Raw genomic sequence first — 21,976 nt, 5'->3', positions numbered from 1 at the left:
CTTGCTGCATACTTTGAGTCCCACCTGAAACAAATAACTCACACTTGCTAATATTGATGTCAAGACCAATGGAGTGTGCATCCGCAATGACTCGGGCAAAGCAGTCAAGCACATTCGCAGGAGATCCGCCTAAAGTTCCGTCGTCAAGAAACCAGGCGTTGAGCTCGGTGGATAACGCTCGGACTAGGAGGTGTAGAACGAGACAAAACAGTAATGGGCCCAAAGGATCTCCCTGCTGCACACCGGATTCCGATGACAATATGTGTTCTCCCACGAAGAGGGACGAATAATATCCATATGCTGACAGAACGAATGCACTGTATTCCGGGAAGTGTGTGTCCACGACTTTCAGCACGGCTTCCCTGGAAACGGTGTTGAACGCATTCCTGAAATCGATTTTCAATAGCGCTTTTGTCGATTCAGGGTCGGATTCCAAAAACTGTCTGGTTGCATGTACTATGGCTTCAGCTCCGCCACGTACGTTAAATCCCATCTGTACTGGAGATAAAATGGCGAAATAATCGGGTCCGGAGAAGTAGCCCAGAACTGCTAGCAAGATTACAGTCAGTGTCAGATACAAAATCCAAAATTCAGACCCAAGTGCATGTGCTTATCTACGTACGACAGCTACCAATAGCGAATTTTAGATTTCACAAAACAAGTTCCGTCTAGTTCGACGTTCGGGTAGAAGTTGGCGTTACGGGTTGATTTACGTCCGTTCGCGACGTAAGGCACCGTAACCCAACGTCGTTGGCTGACGCGTAAAAACTATCTGCCTTACGTGGATCTGTGCAACGGCTCAGCCATATGTCTGAGCGAGAAGGCAGCGTATGCTGCCTGTGGATCTTTTTTGTGTGCTCTAACCGCCTCCCCGCGAGAAGGTTGGTCACGCTCTCGGCATCCGTCGAACTTTTCCGGTTTGGCCTATTAACCGCTCTTACGTTTACAGATTACTGAGTAACTTATACTACAACATCAACGGCATTTAGTGCAAATGCATGTTAGTGCAAATTTCAAGGGGTACTAAAAGTGCCAGTGTCGGCAGAGCTAGGTCAAAATAATGTTATCTGTACGGGTAAATAATGTTCGACCACCTGTGTCATAAGTGCTGTGCTTTTTAAGACCGTTGAAAGAGTGTGTTGTGTATACAGAAAGAATAGTTTGTGCAAGTTTTCCTTACCTGAAAAAATCACTTATATAAATCACTGATCATATAAATCACTTAATATTTCGTTACTTACGTTACTTATATAGATTTACAATGTACATACATCACATTAAAAAATTGTCAACGGTAAGGAGTAACGAACCGACACTAAGTGGACACCGGAACCGAGTTTCAGTAATAATATTCAGTATCACCAAAAAAATGAAATACCGCACAACCCAGACTCTTCTCTGTTCAAATCCTGGGCTGAGCAGCGGTTGACGGTAATGCTTTGCCTAGCATTCAATAGCAGAGTAGTTACAACAAGAAACGAAAACAAGAACACACGTTGCATCGAAGACAGTGAATTGTTTTCATGTGTGCTTCCCGGTCGCCGGAAGAGCTCTGTCGCACGTGGTTGGCCGGTGGACTGGTGCGCTGCCCTATATATGGCCCCCATCGTCATTCGCGCCTTCTCTCCAGCGGCCGTTGTATACAGCTTACATCAAACACAGCCGATACATTCTACATAGGTTACGTGATAGAAAATCCACGGAACTGTCAATTAACAGCGTGCGTACGAACGCAATACGGTACTACCAACGAGACTCAGCGAGAACGCTGCCGGTTTCTATTAGGGAATTTTAGATTTCACATGGCTTAGGCTCCGTTCACTAGAAACTACCGCGTCAGGTAAACAGTACGTTAGCAGACTAAACGGCGTTTAAAATGCTTGTACGGATGCCCACTTGCAGTGACGTACAGCTGGAAAAATAAATTGAATCGAGAGTACTGATTTCTGAAATACTGAAACTGCAGTCGTTTCCGGTCTAAAACAGGTACCGAACTGAATCAGAACCGATAGCTAAGCCTCACGGAATTAATGTCTGCCGCTCGGATGCCGAAGCCCTCTCTGGATGCCGGATTGTGTCGTGTGTCTTCAGGGAAATCTGCCACAAAAACCGCAGATGGCATTCTTCGCATTCATACTGGAAATCCTCAAAGGCTGTTCGAAGGCGCGGCCTGATATGTCTGGGGTGCGGACTGGCCGGCAGACCGGCCGCTATTCTTTCCGTACATTCGTTTCTGTTCTTTTCCTGAAGATCGCCGATATGCTTCCTGCGCATGTGTGTTAACAAAGTGTATTTACTGGCATACATCTTGTCGCACTGACTGCACTGCATAGGCACTTTCGCCGGCGACAATTTCAGCTTCTTCCCCAAGTGCACGGTGCGTCGATGGAGCCAAAGGGCTTGATAATTGTTGAACTGCTTCAAACAAACATCACACACGCGTGATTTAGAGCCAGGTGGCCGTCCACGGCGCACTGTTTTGCTCCTTGGAGTCATCGTCGTTTCACCCGATGGGTCCGCATTGTTGTGGCACGTCACCATATGTTCGTCAAGTTTGTCCTTTCCGCAACAAGCAGTCTGACATATGCTGCACGCCATCAAGCGCGTGGGGTCATGGTGCATCAGATAATGGATGTTGAGAAGCGGATAGGTGGACAGGCTCTTAGCGCACACCGGACATGGGTATTTCCCGTTAACTCTGTGGTCCACGACATGACTGTTAAGCAGACTGAAAGTCCCGAACACCCTAGCGCAGTACCAGCACTGCAAGCTTTTACGTTGAACCTCAGTGTGGAACTCCAACGTCCGCTGAGTGCTGAACCGCTCTCCACAATCCGGACGCTTGTGCTTCCAGGTCTTCGTGGTGCGCTGCATCGCGGCCGGATGCTTTTGGATATCCTTGTCGGTGTGCATCTTCCCCAAATGGTAGGCCATATTCAACACTCGCTTCCCGCAAACCGGACATATTCCTCTTTTCCGCAATTGAAGTGGGGCTATCGATTTTAGTCGGTTCATTTTCTCTATCGGTGCATCTGCCGCGTTTACTGCACCTTCATCCTCGACAGGTTCAATCGACGGCGTCAATCGACAACTACCGTCCGGCAACACCGGCATGTCTCCGCCTGCAACACCCGATAACTGAGATGACCGACTCAGATAAAAGCTATCTAACTGCCAGCAATAAACCTAGAATCCGTGACCTTTGAACGTTCGCAGTTTACACCGCATAAACGCTGAACATGCGTGATGTACATGATTATTCGGAAACTGGCGCATGCAGTAAAGTAAACAACTGCGCTTTCTTTGGCCGTAAAGCTTAAGGCTGTATAAAATAATTATAATTAAATAGAGTTTTAATTTATAATACACGTTCCCGCGCAAATTTTTAAGCGAGAATTCAAACGAACGGTCTAGAAGCCGACACCAAACGACCATAATTATTATTAAGAGAGGATGCCTCTCTGACAAGCGTATACAAATCATTTACCTACAACTACAAGGTGTCTTGTAAACGTCTTGTAAAACGTCTTGTAAAACGTTGCTTAACGTCTTGCAAAACAGGAACTTATTCAAAATGGAATTACTTCTGTCGTTTCATGTTCACCTGTTTTGTCAGTCCCCGCATCATCGCTACCCACAACACCGGTATTAGCTTCCGGTTCAACTGAGACGACTGGCGTTACGACAGCGGCTATCTCCTGCGCATTAACAACCGCTATATCGCCCGGCAAATTGACGGCGGAATCTTTGTCTGGCGGCAAGACCTTGCGCACAGGGATGGATAGCTTTCTGCGCTTTTGCGCACGTGCATCTAGAATAAACAAAGAGTCGGTCTCACTAGTTTCGAAGCGAAGCTAGCTACGGTAAGGGGCTAAAGTGACGGCGACGGTGACGGCCGCTAAACCGTACGAGGTGGTTATTTCACCGAGCCTAACTAACTCCACGCTAACTATTTTACCGAGGCGAAGATGAAATTTTCACCGGATCATAGAGCCCGTCAGATATGCAGTGGGCCACATACATCGTTAAACAGCTCGTGGAGCCACCTCGCTAGTTGGAGCTCTATTGCAAGTTTGCCGCTTCGCTTCGGAAACTGCGACCCGCTGAAAGTGTTACGACGTATTTGGTAGAACGAAACAGTATGAGATGATGTAATGTCATGGCCAAACCGGCCGGTCAACAGATCCTACATAGCGGTAATTTTAATTGTCAATTCTCGATGTATGTTTCTAGTACTTACAACTGAGCAAGTAATGGTTTTTTTAAAAATTTAAGTGCTTCCTTCATAGGCCACACACCTGAAATCGTGGAATCGGAAGCTCGAGTGCTGTGATTTTCCTTATCTTTTAGGGACGCACCATTCTCGGTAGATTCGGAGTGCGGTTCATTATGATTATGCATCAACCGGACTGTATTAACGGGTCGTCCCGAACCATCTCTCGGTACGATAATGGGCCGAAGGTGGGTTCTCGTCCTAACAAGGATTTTCCACGTGGAAGACGGATCCTCGTGGTCATCACCACCAATATGACTGGCTGCTATTACGTTGTCGCCTGCTTGTTGAGCGTTCAACCGCACAGGACAGCCGATATCTTGGCAATAAATTAGCGAGTACGCCACCTTCAGTTCATCGCCCGGCAAAATCGCTTTCGTTGAAACAAATAACACATGAGTTCGTGTGGGGGAAATAGCATCCGGATCGGATAGCAATGGAGATGTTTCTTTAACCTACAGTGGAGTGCATACCGAGACAAACTACTCTGGTTAAAATCAAAGACCACGTACAATCAAAACCAAGTATCATACTGTACGAGTACTTGATCTGTAAACTATCTGTATATTTGCTACGTACTTCGAATGCAGCCAAATTTTGCTCCTCTGGAGTTGCTGCAAATCTAACAAATTTCATCCAGTTGGAAGTCTTATCCGATTCCAGCTGGAAATAATGCAGTCGTTTTGTCGTTGGCTTTCCGCAGGCAAACGCCACATCCGCCGATTTACTTGTACTGAGTTCACCGATTAATGGACCGAAAACTGTCATACGCGGAATGGTTTCCTTGGCGAAAACCGCTTTGCCTAATAAAACGGCGTGGTGTGCTCTTCTGAGTCTCTCAAACCACGATATGTTTTGGATTTATATTATTATATAACTTTATATCTAGGTTCTAGCGTAATTAATCACATTTCCCACGTATTTTATCGAATACATTATTAAGTTTTGTTTTTCTTCGTTGCAAGATCCTTGGACATACACCTATAATTCTCAGTTGCTTATTTTTTCAAATTAAGAAACGGTTCCAACAGGTAACCTCTAAAATTTTCCTTTCGAATGATCAATCTTTCCCTCTTATTTTATATTTAAAAAAATTTATTAAAGGTATTTGTACCATTTAAGGCCATGGCTAGTTCGGCTTTATTCATAACAGGCCATTTTGCAGAAGTAAGGCGCTTTACAGATTGAAGACTGCTCTATCCGATGGTAAAAACATTGAAGTGATAAAAATCCAGGGTTATGAAATATAAATTTTTTAAGTTAGCTGCCTTAACTGAGTAACGATGCTAGCAGTGACTGGCCCGGCTCACCATTACGAACGCATATGCAAGTTAGCGCACCTGCGATGAAATCAATGGAGAGCACAGAATCGGGCTACGCATCTTTTGTTCTACTGCCAGCCATAACACAGCACTGGTCAGCGGAATCAAAGCAAACACCGAAAGACAATAGATTTTGATCACACTCAAGTGTGGTAAGAAGCGGGCAATGGCTGTCTGGATAGTCACTATGGTTTGATATGTGTGGTGGGCTGAAACAGTCAACATGCCCATGAGTGATATAAACTTGCATGAACTTTTGAAGGCTACCGTTCAAATTGCACCAGATAAAGTTTGAAAACTAACTCCTAATTCAGGCGATCTAACATAATTTTTAAACTTGATGCATTGGGTGTGGAAATGCCTTAGAAGTATAATTGCGAGAGCGATTTTGAAAAAAAATGTTTTAACTCAAGTTATTTACGAAAATCGAAACCCTAAATGTGTTTTTTTAAGTTTGTGAAGTTTACAAAATTTTTTCAAAAAAAGCTCTAACAAGGTGCAGGAGGACTACGTTTACGATTTTCTGGGTGGTCTATCTAAAATTCTGTGTGGTTGCCTGAAGACTAGTTAATTTTTTAGCGTGATTTATTCAGTTCACATTTTAAACTGTGTGTTTAAAGCCAATCTTTCCGGTTTTAAGTTGTGAATTTTTCTCAATTTAAACTGGATATAACAAAGTATCAAAAAAGAAAATACGATTTCAAGAAACTTAAAAAACCGACCTTCTTCATCTGAATAAAGCCAAACTAGCCATGGCCTTAAGCGAAACTCACTGTGCAATTGTAATTCGTAATTTATCTGTAGTTTTTCTATTGGTGACCTCACCAGACTGGCCATGTTGAGGCACATCCAAGTACAAAACGTTGGGAAGGCTTGCCACAGAAATGACAGAATACGGCACTGCAGCAGCATCTCGTACGCGTTTGGCATGCAAAAAGCATGGGACATGCGTCCATTTCTTACACAGCTCGCAAACTAAAAATTGCAGCAAAATAAAGCAAACGACGATTAAAAGCCAATCAAAACGTCAGAGTAGGTAGCTGTGAAACACCAATGCATATTCCCGATAAAGGACGCAACAGGGACACTCAGCAGAGCCTCCCAGAGATATATAAGCGAAGTAATAACTACGTATACATGTATAATTCTACAAACTTACAAATTAGCTCCAAGGGGTCACAGCGCGGCGGAACGAACATGACTGTGGAAAGTGCTGTCAGGATAAGCTCTTGTTCTGTCCCCGCAGTGCCATGCAGTCCGCAATGAAGTTAGTACACTAAATTAAGTTAGTACACGCTCGATAGTCGATAGACTCGATACTCTTCGTATCCGCCACAGTCACGGCCGATACGGGCCGAGAGCGCAATAATATCCATCATGCTAAAGGAAAGCTGGACCATAGCTGATATCGTCGGAACAGTCGGTGGCGGAAAAGCAGTCCCGAACTTCAGCAAGGCTAGAAAGATTATTGTCAGACTCAAAATCCAATATTCAGATCCAAAGTGCATGTGCACAATCTACGATAGCTACGAATAAAAACCGGCAGGGTATGTACCTCCTCTTTGAGTTGCGGTGGTAGTACCGTACAAGTACGGCGTACGTACAGACGCTGTTTTCGGAAAGTTCCGTGGATTTCGCACCATGTACCTGTGGCTGTGTTTGATATAAGCTGTATGCAATGGCCGGGAGAAGAAGGCCCGATTGGCATTGTGGATCGTATGGGCAGCACAGTAGTCTGCCGGCCAATCAGGGTCGAAAAAGCTCTTCCGGCGACTTGGAAAACATAGATGAAAATTAATGTTTCTGCTTTAAGTTTGTTTTTCGTTTCCTCTTATAACTACTATGCTGCTACATTAACGTGATGAGTGGCCATCACATACATAGCAGGGGCAGGCCGCAGATTTAGTCCCTTATATAAGAATGTGCAGTTACATACTTACGGCTCGGGTACCGGCAGTTTGTTGCAGTCATATAGATATTGCACGGGGTCGATTACCTATACACTGTGCACATGTATTAAGTAAGTACATTAATTTTACATTTGCAGACTCTTTCTTTCTTTTCCCATACAAGTCGAAGCCGTTGTTCTTTCACCTATATCCTATCTCACAATCTTTGATACTTGGTTTATGTACTGCTATAAAAGCCAAATTACAAGCAGGTAAGATATCAACTTGAACTGATAAACACAAATCATGACGGACGGACGACAGCAGACAGCCGGTGGTCAGCCCGGGGCTCAAACATAGAAACGTCTGGTTGCGCGGCATTTTAATTTGCCTGGTGGTACATCAAGTACTTATTATAGTGTGAGAAGGACTGGTAACCAACCGTTTGACGTTATCACTCTCGCATACACAGGAGGGCGGCTGCCATGGTGACAGATGCGCGTTTTTTACGGTTTTTGTCAGTTTTCTCAGCAGATTTCTATTTCCACCCCCCGAAATTGGGATTTTAATATTTAATATGATCTAATAAAATCTCAGAGAGCCTTTTATGAGAAAGAAACTTCAGAATATCTTCTAAACGAGACTACACAGTCTGTGGGACGATGGTAAGGATTAGCACAGCAGCGCTTTCTGTATGCGACAGTGATGACGTAGTCGACTGTTGCGGAGTCCGTTCCCAGTCATTCTAGCTATAGTACAGTAAGTTCTTGGGTACATGCATGTAACTGATTTCGGGCGTGCGATGTAGGCTTTTATTTTCAGTGTTGGTTCTCACCATTGACAAATTTTTCAACGAGATTTTTAAGTATACCGTAATGCAAATTTGCAAGAACGTTTTCTTCTGCACCTAAAACAGATACGTAATGTACTTTTTTCAGTGCATACAAAAGACACTGCGGTTACGTCACACAGAACAATAATAATTTAAAATGTAGTTCAGGTTTTCTAGACGCAGTTTCCTAAATATCTGTACACGTAAGAACGGTTTAAAACGACATTAAAAAGGTCGACGCGGGATACAGAAACTGCAGTCGTTTCCGGTCTTAAATCGACACGTTGTGCTTCCCGTCGCTGCACTTGTTTCGTGCACACTGCTGCGGCGCGCTCTTGTGAAGCGAATCAATAGTTCCATAAACCCTCTTAAACTGAGTAATGACCTTTATCCGACACTGTACCTGCGAATTTGCAATCATAGATTTTTGGGGCGACACGAAGCATCACTCCCAGCATTGCGCGTTGCTACCAGTTATTACTGCATATCATCAAATTCCTCAATCTAGGCAAATCCGGAGGCATTTTTCAGAACCACCTCATTACATATACTCTGTAGCGCAAAAAATCCAGTCATTTTCTATGTCAAACAGAAAATTAGTACAAAGATTTCGCAGAACTAATCGCACGCCCGCCAAGAATTATTGACTGCTGCTTGACGGCTGACCGTATTGGCGGGAAGACCGGCCGCTACCTTGTCCGCGTGATCTCTGGTTAACTTCTCTTTGGCGCTGCCGGTACGCACCCGGCGCATGTGCTTCTTCCAGCTTCATTGATCGGCATACATCGTGACGCAGAGACTTCATGCTCACTCTCGCTGGCATTTTTCCTCCTCTTTCCCAAACGCAAGCCACGATCATATACCCTTTGTTAAAGTGTTGTTTGTCGATGCATGACGCAGTGTTCTGCTCCTCGTCGCTCCATTTGTTTGGTTTGCACTACTGTCCAACGTCGCCATATGCGCGTCCAGCTTGTCTTCACCACAACAATTTATCTGGCGCATACTGCGCGCCTTCGAGCGCAGCGTTTCACGGCACGCCTGATAATGAACATTGACTCGTGCATAACTGGGCAAGATCTTATCACATGCCGGACAAGGATATCCCCCGTTAACCTTGTGCTCCACGACATGACAGCTAAGCAGTCTGACTGTACGGATTATCTTGGCACAGTAGTTTGTGCTGTATCCACACATGGGTGTTGAGATGGGAATTCTGTCCGAATTTCTGCCGACACTCCGGACACTGGAACTGCCATCCTTCCATGATCAGTTTCAACGCTTCCGGTGGTGGCTTTCCATGTGGTGACGGGCCCAGTTTCCTAACGCGGCACCGCACAGAAGACAGAAATGTCCTTCTGTCCGGAACGACACAGCGTGCTCCGATGTGTGTTTGACCAGTTCGGCGAAACTTGCCGTCACAAAAGGGCATTCTGAACACTGTTCTTCATGCTGATCAGTGACAGTATCAGCAGAGTTACCATGCATAAAACTGTGCACATCCAGGAGCGTTTTACTGGGTAACGTTTTGCAGCATTTGGTGCAACGGTAATTTAGGAACCCTGTTTGACGCATGAATTCCACAGCCACAGCTTGACTGGCTTCATCGGGCCAAGCCGCTGCTGCGGAATGGACCTGCAAAAGTTAGCCTTTCCAAAATCTAATTTTGAGCAACAAAAGTTGCAATCTGTTTATGTGCTTACCCGTCTAAAATGAGTGCGAAATGAGGAGCGATTTGCGAACTTCCGATGACAGAAGAAACACGCATCATCCACAGCTCGGATGTCCTCGTCGGTGTGCATCGAGTCCAGATGGACGGGCATGTTCGCCGCACACCAAACATGCTCCAGTTTTCCGCAGCTCGAGGTGGGCTCGTGATTTTAACCTGTTCATTTTCAGTATCGCTCCATCGGAGGCTTCGCCGGAACTGTCATCTGGCGCGACCAGCGCGTTGGGTTCCGCAATTTCTTCGTCTAATATAACAGATCGCAGATTCGAACTCATTCACAGCGAAAAAAACCGTCTCTCACCTGTGTTATCGTTTCCCATGTCATCGAAAACCACTTCATCGCTATTAACTTCCGGTTCAACCGAACCGGCTGCCGTTTCGGCAGCATCTATCCCATGCGCGTTAACAGCCGCTATATCGCCTGACAAATTCTCAGCAGGATCTTCATCGGACGGCAAGGATCCGGACGGATGGGGATGGATAACTTTCTGCGCTTTCGCGCATTTGCACCTGCGAGATACAATAGGTAGGTCTCAATTTCAAAGGGGAACTAGTTACCGTACGGCTGCTAAACCGCAAGACGTGGCTGTTCGAGACTGGCATCGGGTAACATTTTTTTATCCTAATCCTATCCGAATTTTAAAAACAATGTGAAAATGCGCAAAATTAACAATTTAAATGATTTTATTGGTATAAAGTTGGGACACGCTGTCATTTATCCGACCCTATCCGAGTGCTACGGCAAATTATTCTTATTCTTATAACATTTCGTATAATTATCTTTTATTCTATCCGAAATTCGGATTCGGATAGGACAAAATCGGATATTCTTATCCGATGCCCATCTCTAGTGGCCATATGCATGTGCGGTTTAAGAAACCGGCTCGCGAGGAAGAGCACGTAGATTCGCTTCGAAAAATCACCCTAACTGAAATATAATCACATAATTATATGGCAGAGCGAAATGGTAATTAATGAAAGGTGACCAAACCGGCCGGTCAACGGAGTTTGTAAGCACTGGATATACAGAGTAATCAGACATATAGAGATACGTATCTATTACGAAATCTTTAGGTAACAAAATATTTTATGATTGGTCACCCGCAATTCTGTTCAGAATAGAAACCCTTCGCATACCCGAGTTGGTGGACACCCGACCGCTATGATTGTGCTTGTTTTCTGGAAACGGTGCACCGGCCTGGGTCGATTTAAACTCCGGTTCACGATGATTTTGCATCAAGTAGACCATATTAAAGATCGGCGAATTGTTAATGGTGGGCGTTGTTGTACGGCACAGTACACTGGTTGAAAGGTCTGGTGCCACATGGTTTTCCCACGTAGAGGAAGGATCTTGATTATGATTAGTATATGATTAGTATTGGTACGTACCAATATGGCTGGCTGCCGTTACATTATCGCCTGCCTTTTGCACCTGCGACCAACGACGGCAGCCGAGACTTTGAAAATAAACCAGGGAGTAGGCCACCTTCAGTTCATCACCCGGCAGAATCGTTTTCGTTGTAACAAATGCCACGTGAGTTCGTGTGGGGGAAGCAGAATCCGGATCGGACACCAATGGAGATGTCTCATGGACCTAGGTACAGAAAGCATACGGTAGAAAATCTTCCAGGTTGAATTGCTTATAATTGTACCCATCGCCTGGTTCGACTACGCATTCTCAAGCACATAGACTGGAAAAACATGGGGTACCATACATACGCCGGGTACTGGATTTCGAAAATTTTACATAGGTTCTAAACCTCTTTGATTTTAGCTAATGGTCACTTCCTTAAATTAGCCGGTAAATTATTTTTGAAAACTTAAAATTCAACCTTTTCTGAACATCTGAACAAAACCATTGCGTAAGAATTCCATTGCGTTGCCCTTTGGCTTTAAGCGAATAAATGTGTCTCTGAAAAGCACAGTACTGTACATAAAACATAGTAACAATTATTCAACGTTCAAGTTCAGTGATATAGGGCGTACGTCTTAATAATTATGTTTAATTAGTTTTACCGGAGCTTCACGGAGGGGAATATGCTAAATAGAAAGTACCTGTTAACCGAATATTCTACATAATTTAACATAAAACGTACAAATTAAATCCAAGGGTACGCAGCGCGTCGGAGGAGGCATAGCTGTGCAGAATACTCTTCGACTCCGAATACTGCGTAGTCCCAGTGCGTAACCAAATCAGCGTACGCAGCTGAATCTTTGAAATTAGTTAAACCCGTCGCAGTCGCGTTGAACGTAATAAACGGTGGTATTAATTACTTTTAAAGGAGAGCTGGGAATTGCGAGGATCGGCAGAAAAGTCGGTTCCGGAAAAAGAGGCCCGCCCTTTGGAAAGTCTACTGGACAGATTAGCATCGGATCTGAAATCAAAACAATTCTTGAAACTAAGGAGTGCACAAGCTACAACAACGTATGCGCACCGTAGTTCCAAAGAAACTGGTGATACTGTGCGCATTCTGGAGTCTTGGTTGTAGTACCGTACTGCGTACGTACTGACGTACGCATGCACGCGGTTAACTGAAAGTTCCGTGGATTATGACAACTTATACTCCGTACCGATACTGTTTGACATAATACGGCCGTTGGAGATAAGGCGCCAAAGGCCTTGTGGACCGCATGGTCAGCACGGCCACATACCGGCAACCACAATCAAAAGGCTTCTTCCGGGCGCGATTGCATTGACGGGCCTCAGGTGAGTCAGGTCTAATGAGGAATCGCGATAATACTCGTATTGTGTTACTGGGCACACTGTCCGACTCGGAAAGCACAGGCAAACTGTTACGGTAACTGTTACGGCATTTTGCATTTGCTTGTACGGGGTTGAAATTAAAAAGATTATTTTTTAGACTTAGCTATGCCACATTGAGATACCAGCTCATTCTCTGTCGTGGAGTTAGGTCGGTAGGATAGATTATTACGGTAATTATTCCTATCGTACTGATCTCTCCGTCAATGGAAATATCCACTGCTTCCGTTGAACCGGAAGTTGATGCCGGTGTTGTGGATTTCGATGATAATCCAGGTAAATAAGAAAGGCTTCTTGCTTGCTAGGCGTTAGGGTGGATCAGGAGTGCTCAGATTGCGGAAAGTAGAGCTGCCATCTCTGCTTATGGTTAGAAAGATCAGTATCAAATTCAAATACAAAATTCAGATCCAAAATACAGGAGACTGTTGACAGTTTGTACCTATAATCACCACTGACCAGTAACCGATGGTTCTACGGCACTTATTTTATCCCCTTTCGTAATGACAGCCTTAGCACAGGTGAACAACGAATCACTGTTTTCTTTTAGAGTATTCTTTCCTTAATCCTTGAATAGTTTGTCCCAGTTTGCATCCTGATGATCTGGTGAGCATTTTAATAATTTTGCTGTTGCTTATAATTCTGTTATACGTTCCTCGAAATACTTATAATTCTGTTATACTTATAATTCTGTTAGACGTTCCTCGAAATTCCGTTTTACTTGACACTTGACGTGACCTTCCTCCAACACTTTATCGTCAGCGGTGATCGCACAATCTGGCGCAGCGTCAGCATCGCAACTTTGCACCACTGTAGTAACAAATCTGTCTGTCTCAACAACTGAAAACGCATTTCTCACAAATTACAAGTTTACAATCACCCTACGACAATCACTAGATACATTCCAGACAATGGGGGAGTTCACACTGGACTGATTACTGACAATGCAGCCATTTCCGGTCTAGTGCAGGCGGCAGTCTAATATCAAAATCTATCTGGAGTAATAAAAACGCAGAATTAACGACTGCTACTTCGGCTGTTGCAGGATCTTCTCGGGATGCCGGGATTCGTTGTGCTTCGTCAGGGAGATCTGCCAGGTGTATCCCAGCTGGCATTCCTCGCATTTATACTTGAAATCCTCGAAGGCCGTCCGATTCCGCGGCCGGACATAGTTGCACATCGGATCGGCGGGCAGACCGGCCGCTATCCTTTCCGCCCGCACCTTTTGATACGCGAGCTTCTTCTTGCCACCGTCCATATGCACCCACTGCACGTGATTATGCAAAGTTTCTTTACAAGAAAACATCTTGCCGCACCGATCGCATTGCACGCGCACTTTCAGGGCGTATTTCGGCTTCTTCCCCAAATGCACCGTGAGGCGATGGTAATACATGGCTTGATAACTTTTAAAAGATTTCCCACAAAAATCACACGCGCGAGTTGGTTTAGCACCAAGCGGCCGTCCACAGCGCGCTGTTTTGCTCACTTCCCGTTCGTCCGCATTGCTGTGGCTGGCGGCCATATGCTGGTCCAGTTTGTCTTCCCCGAAAAACGTTGCCTGACACACACTGCACGTCTTCAGCCGCGTCGCATCGTGGCACGCCTGATAATGAACGTTGATCTGTGGATAATTCGGTAGGATCTTGTCACACGCGGGGCAGGGATACTCCCCGTTGACGCTGTGCTCCACCACGTGACTGCCCAACAGGTTTGACGCCCGGAACACCTTGGCGCAGTACCAGCACTGGTAGCCCTTATGTTTCACCTTGGTGTGGAACTCCAGCGCCCCGCGACTCCGAAACCGGTCTCCACACTCCGGACACGGGTGCTCGAAGGTCTCCGTGATGCGCTGCATCACGTCGGGATGATGTTGCTGGATATGCGCGCGCACATGTTTCACACTCGTCCCGCAAATCAGACACGGCCGCCGGTCGAGCTTGCGCAGACGATGCTGCGAGGTGTGCTGCACCAACTCCGCAAAACTCGCCGCGTGGAACGGGCAGGCGGGACACTCCCGACGCGGATCGTCTTGCGGGTCCTCAGAATCCAAATACCGGAATGCGTGCAGATCGAGCAGCTCAAAGCTCGCAAAAGACTGCTTACATTTCCAGCAATAGCAGGAGAATTGCTGCGTGTCACGCATGTGCTCGATGGCGCGTTCCACCATCACGGGAGGAAGCGCCGATGCCGCGGTGTCCGCCACCGCCACCATGTCCGGATGCTGCACGGACTCGGTTTGATGAGAATCTCGGAGATGAATGCATAGTCGATGGTATTTCTTGAACGATTTATCACAAACCAGACAGGGAAACGATTTCTCGATCTTATGGGTCCGGACGTGCTGGTCGAAGACCAGCCACCCCCGGGCGCCACGCTGCCCGCAGTACACACACTGCCAGCCTTTGTGCTGAATGGACACATGGTTGTTGAGATTGGTATTCCCAGGAAACGTCTGCCGACACTCCGGACACTGGAATTTCCAGGCTTCCTTGATCAGTTTAAAGGCTTCCGGGTGGTGGATTTCCATGTGCTCGCGGATGGAGTTGCCAATTTCGGCACCGCACAGCAAGCAGGGAAATCGCTGGAGCTTGCGTGATAAAGCGTGCTTGGAGGTGTGCTTGACGAGATCGGCGAATTTCGCCGCTTCGAACGGGCATTCGGAGCACCGGCGCTGATGCTGATCCGTGTGGTCCTTATTATGCTTAAAGCTGTGCAAATCCAGCAGCTTTTTACTGGGAAACGTTTGCCGGCATTTGGAGCAACAGTAATTCAAGAATCCCGTTCGGCGCATAAATTCCAGAGCGGCCGCTTGACTGGCTTCATCGGGCACGGTCGTCACTACGCGGTGAACCTGCCAATGTTCGCCATTTTAACCAACGAACAGATACCACGTAATTTACACAAATTTTTTTATTTTGTATTTAATTCATTTATCTGTTGATGATTTTATTTTGTTTTTACGTATGTGCTTACAATATTGAAATGATGAGTCAGCGACGAGCGATTTTTGAACTTCCTGTGGCAGATGAAGCACGCATCATCCACCGCTTGAACATCCGCGTCGGTGTGCATGTTCTCCAGATGCTCCGGCAGATTCTTCATGTGTTTGCCGCACACCAAACACACTCCGCTGTTCCGGAGTTTAAGATGGGCTTTCGATTTCAGACTGTCCATTTGTTTTATCAGTACCTCAGACACATCGGCGACACGTTTCTGCTCGACGGGTTCCGTCGGTTGGGTCGATTCACCATTATCATCTTGTGGAACTGTCACTCTGGGTTCAGACGTTGATGTTTCTCCCCCTGAAAAACGAAATAACGGACTGATGTACAGGCTAACAAACTAACCGCTTTTGCGCAGATTCAGCCACGTTTTGCAATGCTTTGTAACCTTCTGTAGCCAAATGATTTGTATACACAGGCGCGAAATGCATGTGGATGCGCATTCCACTTCCGGTTGGCAAAATATGAGAGTAGCAAAATCTCAGATAGGTTAAAATTCTTCAGGTGCTTCAGATCTCAATATTAACCAATTTTCTTCAAATTTACTTGTAAAACCACATAACTATTGTAAGGGCGGGACGCCCCGCCCTCCTGAGTAGCTATTCGCTGTTTCTGGGGATTTCCACCCCGCACATTGCTGCGCTGTTTTGACGGACCTGCAGCACAGTTGCACTGGCTGCAGGATCCTTCCTCATTAGTTTTGGTGTTGCTGCGCCACGGTGCGCATTAGATTCGGCAATAAAGCCTCATCCGGGTTCACGCTGTTCGCTGTCGAGGATACGCGTGGCGCCCATATGGCCCCGCGTTATATGGTCGCAGATCGCGGTTTCGAGCCAGGCCGTGCGCGCTGCCCGCGCGCACGGCTCCTCTGATTATTTGAGCCAATTTAACCCCCATGTGTGGAGCTACAAATGCCCCCCATTCCCGCGGAACGTGATGGATTCCTCTCCCAACTGACGGAGATGGACGCCTCCCCGCGACGGATGCCTCCCAAACTGGACGGAGATGCCGCGGAGCGAGAAACGCCTCCTGCGATGCCGTGGAGCGAGAATTGCCTCCTGCGATGCCGACGGCGAACGCGACCCGGACCAGCGGGAAACCAGAACGAATACACCGCCAACAGCAGCACCAACTCCGATCCCAACGGCACGGATCGACCACCAGCACCACGCCGAAGAATTCCCCCACCAAAACACTGCCCGAACTTCCTGAGACGGCGACATCCCCCCGGACGGAGCAGTGGATTTCACCGCGGATTTGCGTGCTTTGTTTTTTTGCAGGGGTCACGGGCCACATAGACCCCAAACCCCTGCCCAAATTTCCCCAGAACGTGACCTTTCCCTTGCTGAAGAAACTACGGAATTCACCCGTTTCCGGGTTGGACCCTGGATCTGGCGCGACAGTGCGTTGACCCAGACGGTTGACTCGGACCGAACCGGAGCCGACCTGACCCGGAACCCAACCTGAGCCGAACCGGATTTGAGCCGACCAAACTGGAACCGAGCCGACCGGATTAACCGCCCGAACCGGACCGAACTGACCCGGAACCCAACATGAGCCGAACCGGCGGGGGTGCGGATCCTCCGAATCCTGGGAGATTTCGCTCCGAGGACGTAGCGATGCCTGCAAAAGGGGTGTAAGGGCGGGACGCCCCGCCCTCCTGAGTAGCTATTCGCTGTTTCTGGGGATTTCCACCCCGCACATTGCTGCGCTGTTTTGACGGACCTGCAGCACAGTTGCACTGGCTGCAGGATCCTTCCTCATTAGTTTTGGTGTTGCTGCGCCACGGTGCGCATTAGATTCGGCAATAAAGCCTCATCCGGGTTCACGCTGTTCGCTGTCGAGGATACGCGTGGCGCCCATATGGCCCCGCGTTATACTATGAATATTGTTTTCATACGGATTTGAGCTCCACCAATTTTTTTCAAAATTTCAAAATTTTTTATGTGTAGTTGTGTATGTGCAGTTATGGAGAAAATTTGAAAAAGACTGGTAAATAATGAGATCCTCATTCACAACCCTCAGAACTCGGCAACCGGAAGTTGCGCGCGCAAACACAGTTCACGCCTATGTACACAAATTATCTGGCCACAGAATGTTGTAAAACAATGCAAAAAGTGTCTGGAAGGGCCGCAACAGCTCAGGATCCCGTGGATGTGTACTTAAAGTACAGATTAAGCGCTATATACCGGATTTAGGGCTATGTACCGGCCCTAGTCAGGATGCACCCTAGGCTATGCCCTGGGCTATGTACCCTAGTCAGGATGCCCAAGATTGTGAGCGTACACTGTATTTATGCAATTCCGCCATCTTATCTGAGTTATCTCTCCACATCCAACGTCTGGTTGGAGATTTTGGAAAAGAAAAAATGTCCGGTTTTTTACCTAAGCTATCGTTCCCGGCATCATAAAAATCCCCCACACCAACGGCAACTTCCGGTTCAACCGCAACGTCCGGCACTGCGACAGCAGCGATTCCATACGCACTAACCTCCGCATTCGCCGGCATATTCACAACGGGATCCTCTTCATCAGGCGGCAAGAAATTGGGCAGCAAGAAACTGGGCATCTCCATGGAATCGTCCGTGAGTTTTCGGCGCTTTTTCGGCCTCGCCTCTATGGCCACCTGACCGGTATCATTTTCCTTATCTTTCACGGATGCACCGTTCGGGACCGGTTTCGGCCGCGGTGTATTGCGCTTATAGGTGAAACGCAGACGTTTGACGGTCGTCACCGGACGCGGTGGGATGATGGTGTCGGTCGGAGCGTTCGGCTCGACGCTGGGATTGATCTCTGGTCTAACGAGGCCCTTCCCAGTGGAAGAAGCGTTCGGATTATCGTGTTCAACAGTCTGACTAGCTGCCGCGTGATTCTTCCTTGTAGGTTGGGCCTTGGGAGCATCGGGACCACCGTATGCCTGGGAATAAACCAGGGAGTAGGCCACCTTCAGTTCATCGCCCGGCTGGATCGTTTTCGTTGAAACAAATATCACATGCGTTCGCGTCGGGGAAACGGCGGGAGCGGGGAGTAATGGAGACGCTTCGTGTACCTAATACAATTATTTTTCCAGTGAAATTCCTTCATTCTGCGACGTGTTTTCCCGGTAATCAGGCCAAAATAATGAGTTTTGAGGCGCAATAATTTTTATAATTCAAATACGGAAGTGCTTACACGAAGTGGTATCATCAAAAATACGAGTATATTGGAAAATTTGTTGTACTTCGAAAACTCAACTACAGATATGAGGCAGAAAATGTTTTTTTCTAAATTATGCTTTACTAGGCCAACAAAGAGAAAATCATCAGAAATATTCTGGATAGTAATTTTGATATTTCAGAATTTTATTATCACATCGTTTTGTTATTTTTCAGAATTTTCAATTCTGAAATCCGATTCTAACGATAGGCTCTTCAATCTTTAATTGAAGCGTTATATTTAAAGAAAATTTAAATTAAAGAAAATTTAAGAATAAAACCAATGCGATCAAATTTGCGAATTAAAAATACTGAATAAAACTAATAAAATTTCGTTGAAAGTGCAATGGTAATCAGAAAACGTCAAGAGTTGAAATGTCTACGAAGCAAAAGAAAAAGGCAGCACCATCTGCTTTTCCCAATCCGTCCTCGTGATTCGCCGATAATTCACCAAAGCTTTAATTATTATAGTAATTTGCTAATTATTTTCCGTACTTCGTACGCAGCTAAATTTTGCTCCTCCGGAGATTGTGCAAATCGGACGTATTTCATCCAGTTGGTCGTCTCATCGGATTCCAGATGGAAATAATGCAATCCCTTTCTCGTTGCATTTCCGCAGGCGAAGGCAACATCCGCTGGCTCCTTTTTACTGCGCACACCGATTAACGGGCCGAAAACTGTCAGAGGCAGAACTGCTTCTTTGGCAAAAACCGCCTTGTCTGTCAAAATATAAGAATACAAAATTTTTCACAATTTCGCACAGAAAAGTTTTTTTGAAATTTTGATATATAGAAAAAGAACATTAAAAAGTATTCTTTTAAACACTATTTAATCATTTAAATTAAAACAATGGTATGCTTGGAACATACGATAATTTTGAGTGATATATAAATAAATACTTTAGCAGTTTGCAACTTTGCAGAGAAGACATGTTTATTGAGTTTTGCTTACAATAGATTGCGAGTACTTATCCTGTTAAACATAAAATGGATTATTTTCTGCGTTCCCTTCTTTTGCTTTATTTTCCACAGAAGTTTTAAAAATCAAAATTTTGGAAAAAAAACCCTAGAAATATTTCAGAAAACGCCACTTCAATAAGAAAAATTATAAGAAAGAAAACAAGAATAAAATATGAAAAAATTACTCAGTTACAGAATTAAATCAGAAAAGCAATTATAATTATTGTATAGACAGCAACAGCAGTTCCTATTTAATCATTTTCGTTGGCATCCTTACCAGCCTGGCCATGTTGAGGTACATCCAAATACAGAATGTGCGGAAGACTGGCCACCGAATAAGGCAACACGCTGGCGTCCCGTACGCGTTGCGCGTGCGACAAACAGGGAAGATCCGTCCATTTCTGGCACTGTCCGCAAACTGAAAGCGCAGCAAAGTAAAAACATCTGATTTTTGCAGATAATTAGCAGGTCGCACAAAACTATTACGCAACGACCCATGTGTGTGAAGATTTCTTTGCAGCTACACTGCTACAGCTTTATGGAGACTCGAAGAAGTACTCCGCATGGGCTGATAGAAACTGAAAATACCTTCACAGCGATACGCAAAACTTACAGATCTGCTCCAAGGGCTGACAGCGCTGCGGAGCAGGCATGGCTGAACACTCCAACTCTCGCAAGATACTGTAATACTGGGAGTCTGTGCGAGTACTCCGCACTGCAATTCATTTGCTCAATATCATCAGTCCGCAACGAGCTATCAATTACGCTGCATGTTGTGCGGATTACTAATGAACCGATCCAAGCAATAACGAGAACGCGAAGACCTGCGATATCGTCGAAAATAACGGGGTCCCGAAAAGTGGTCGAAAACAGCGTAAACTTCAGAGAAGATTATATGGGAACTGGCTTAAGCAAAAATTATAGTCAACGTCAACGACTCAACGTAACACGTTACACGGTGATAAGTAATAACTTCGAATGGTGGAATTTAACGAACCCCCTTGCATAAAGAACAAAAACAACCCTAATGTAAGTGACTAACTGAAAAGCGAAGACAACGGATAAACGGAGAACTTTCGTGCCTTCTACCGCACCATGCTGGCAACATGAAGCAGCCGCCCTGAGATATCTGTGATCACGACTACTCGTACATATCCTGAATTTATGATATTTTATTTCTCAATACGCACAAGGCGAGCTTCGCTCAACAAATATGATCAAATGATCCTGAATCTGATCCTGAATCTATGATTTTATGCAACGCATTACCTGTATCTTTCGGCTTTCTGTAATGTACCCTAACAATCGTAAATTCGTAATCGTATTACAATCGTATCATTCGTAAAGTCGTATTAAAATCGTATTAAATTGTACAATCGTTATTTAAACGGGCTTGTATTAATTTGTACATGTAATTAGGGGCCATCCATAAATTACGTAACGCAAGTAGGGGGATGGGGGAGTCTTTGAAACGTTACGATTTATGACATAGGGGATGGGGGCTTTAAAAATTTTGTTACGTTTGAATGGTATAGCTTATGGACGGGTTTATCCCACACGTGTGCGTTTGTGGAGGGTTGGTCGACGAGCTAGGCCGGCATGGACTTCGCTGTAAGCGGTCCGCCGGAAGACTACCACGACACGACGGAATCAGCGCAGAATTTGCCCGAGGTCTGAAGTCAGCAGGCTTTCCTTCTAGAATGGAACCAAAAGGTCTGTCCGTGAAAGACAAAAAAAGGCCGGATGTGATCACGCTTATACCGTGGGCACGCGGAAAGCCGCTGGCCGTGGATGTTACCTGCGTGGACACGCTGGCGGCCTCGTAAATCGACCGCATCTCCGTGAACGCCGGCGCAGCAGCCGAACTCGCGGAAAGGAAGAAACTTTCGAAACACGCTTGGCTGCAACCAAGATACGATTTTGTTGCCGCTGCCTTCGAAATCTACGGACCTTTGGGAGACGGAACAACAAAGCTAGTGGAGAAGGTTGGAAAGGGTATAGCGACTTCCACTGGCCAGAAGC

At 45.9% G+C, this 21,976-nt stretch overlaps 2 protein-coding genes across 3 annotated transcripts; both read right to left on the bottom strand.

The window, feature by feature from the left end:
- Positions 1-1,637: 1,637 nt before the first annotated feature.
- LOC129597394 (PR domain zinc finger protein 10-like) lies at positions 1,638-7,009 on the bottom strand. 2 transcript variants are annotated; one of them, XM_055494912.1, is made up of 6 exons: positions 6,755-7,009; positions 6,421-6,570; positions 4,853-5,076; positions 4,299-4,728; positions 3,605-3,811; positions 1,638-3,122 (listed from the first exon to the last, which is right to left on the bottom strand). In XM_055494912.1, the coding sequence occupies exons 1-6, from the start codon at positions 6,792-6,794 to the stop codon at positions 2,020-2,022; spliced, it is 2,154 nt and encodes a 717-aa protein (XP_055350887.1). In that variant the 5' UTR covers positions 6,795-7,009; the 3' UTR covers positions 1,638-2,019. The 2 variants fall into 2 exon arrangements, with proteins under 2 accessions (XP_055350887.1, XP_055350888.1); XM_055494913.1 differs by lacking the exon at positions 6,421-6,570.
- Positions 7,010-13,560: 6,551 nt separating this feature from the next.
- On the bottom strand, positions 13,561-21,174 carry LOC129597413 (zinc finger protein 814-like). The gene is made up of 6 exons (XM_055494934.1): positions 20,568-21,174; positions 20,232-20,372; positions 19,491-19,714; positions 18,187-18,850; positions 15,774-16,102; positions 13,561-15,651 (listed from the first exon to the last, which is right to left on the bottom strand). Exons 1-6 carry the CDS (start codon positions 20,605-20,607, stop codon positions 13,828-13,830), a joined length of 3,222 nt encoding a protein of 1,073 aa, XP_055350909.1. The 5' UTR covers positions 20,608-21,174; the 3' UTR covers positions 13,561-13,827.
- Between the last annotated feature and the right edge of the window lie 802 nt (positions 21,175-21,976).

This window comes from Paramacrobiotus metropolitanus, unplaced genomic scaffold (genome assembly GCF_019649055.1).
Source record: "Paramacrobiotus metropolitanus isolate TYO unplaced genomic scaffold, Prichtersi_v1.0 Parri_scaffold0000104, whole genome shotgun sequence".
Taxonomy (NCBI): Eukaryota; Metazoa; Tardigrada; class Eutardigrada; order Parachela; family Macrobiotidae; genus Paramacrobiotus; species Paramacrobiotus metropolitanus.
Note: the sequence above shows the minus strand (reverse complement) of the source record. Positions and strands in the feature narration are given on the sequence as shown.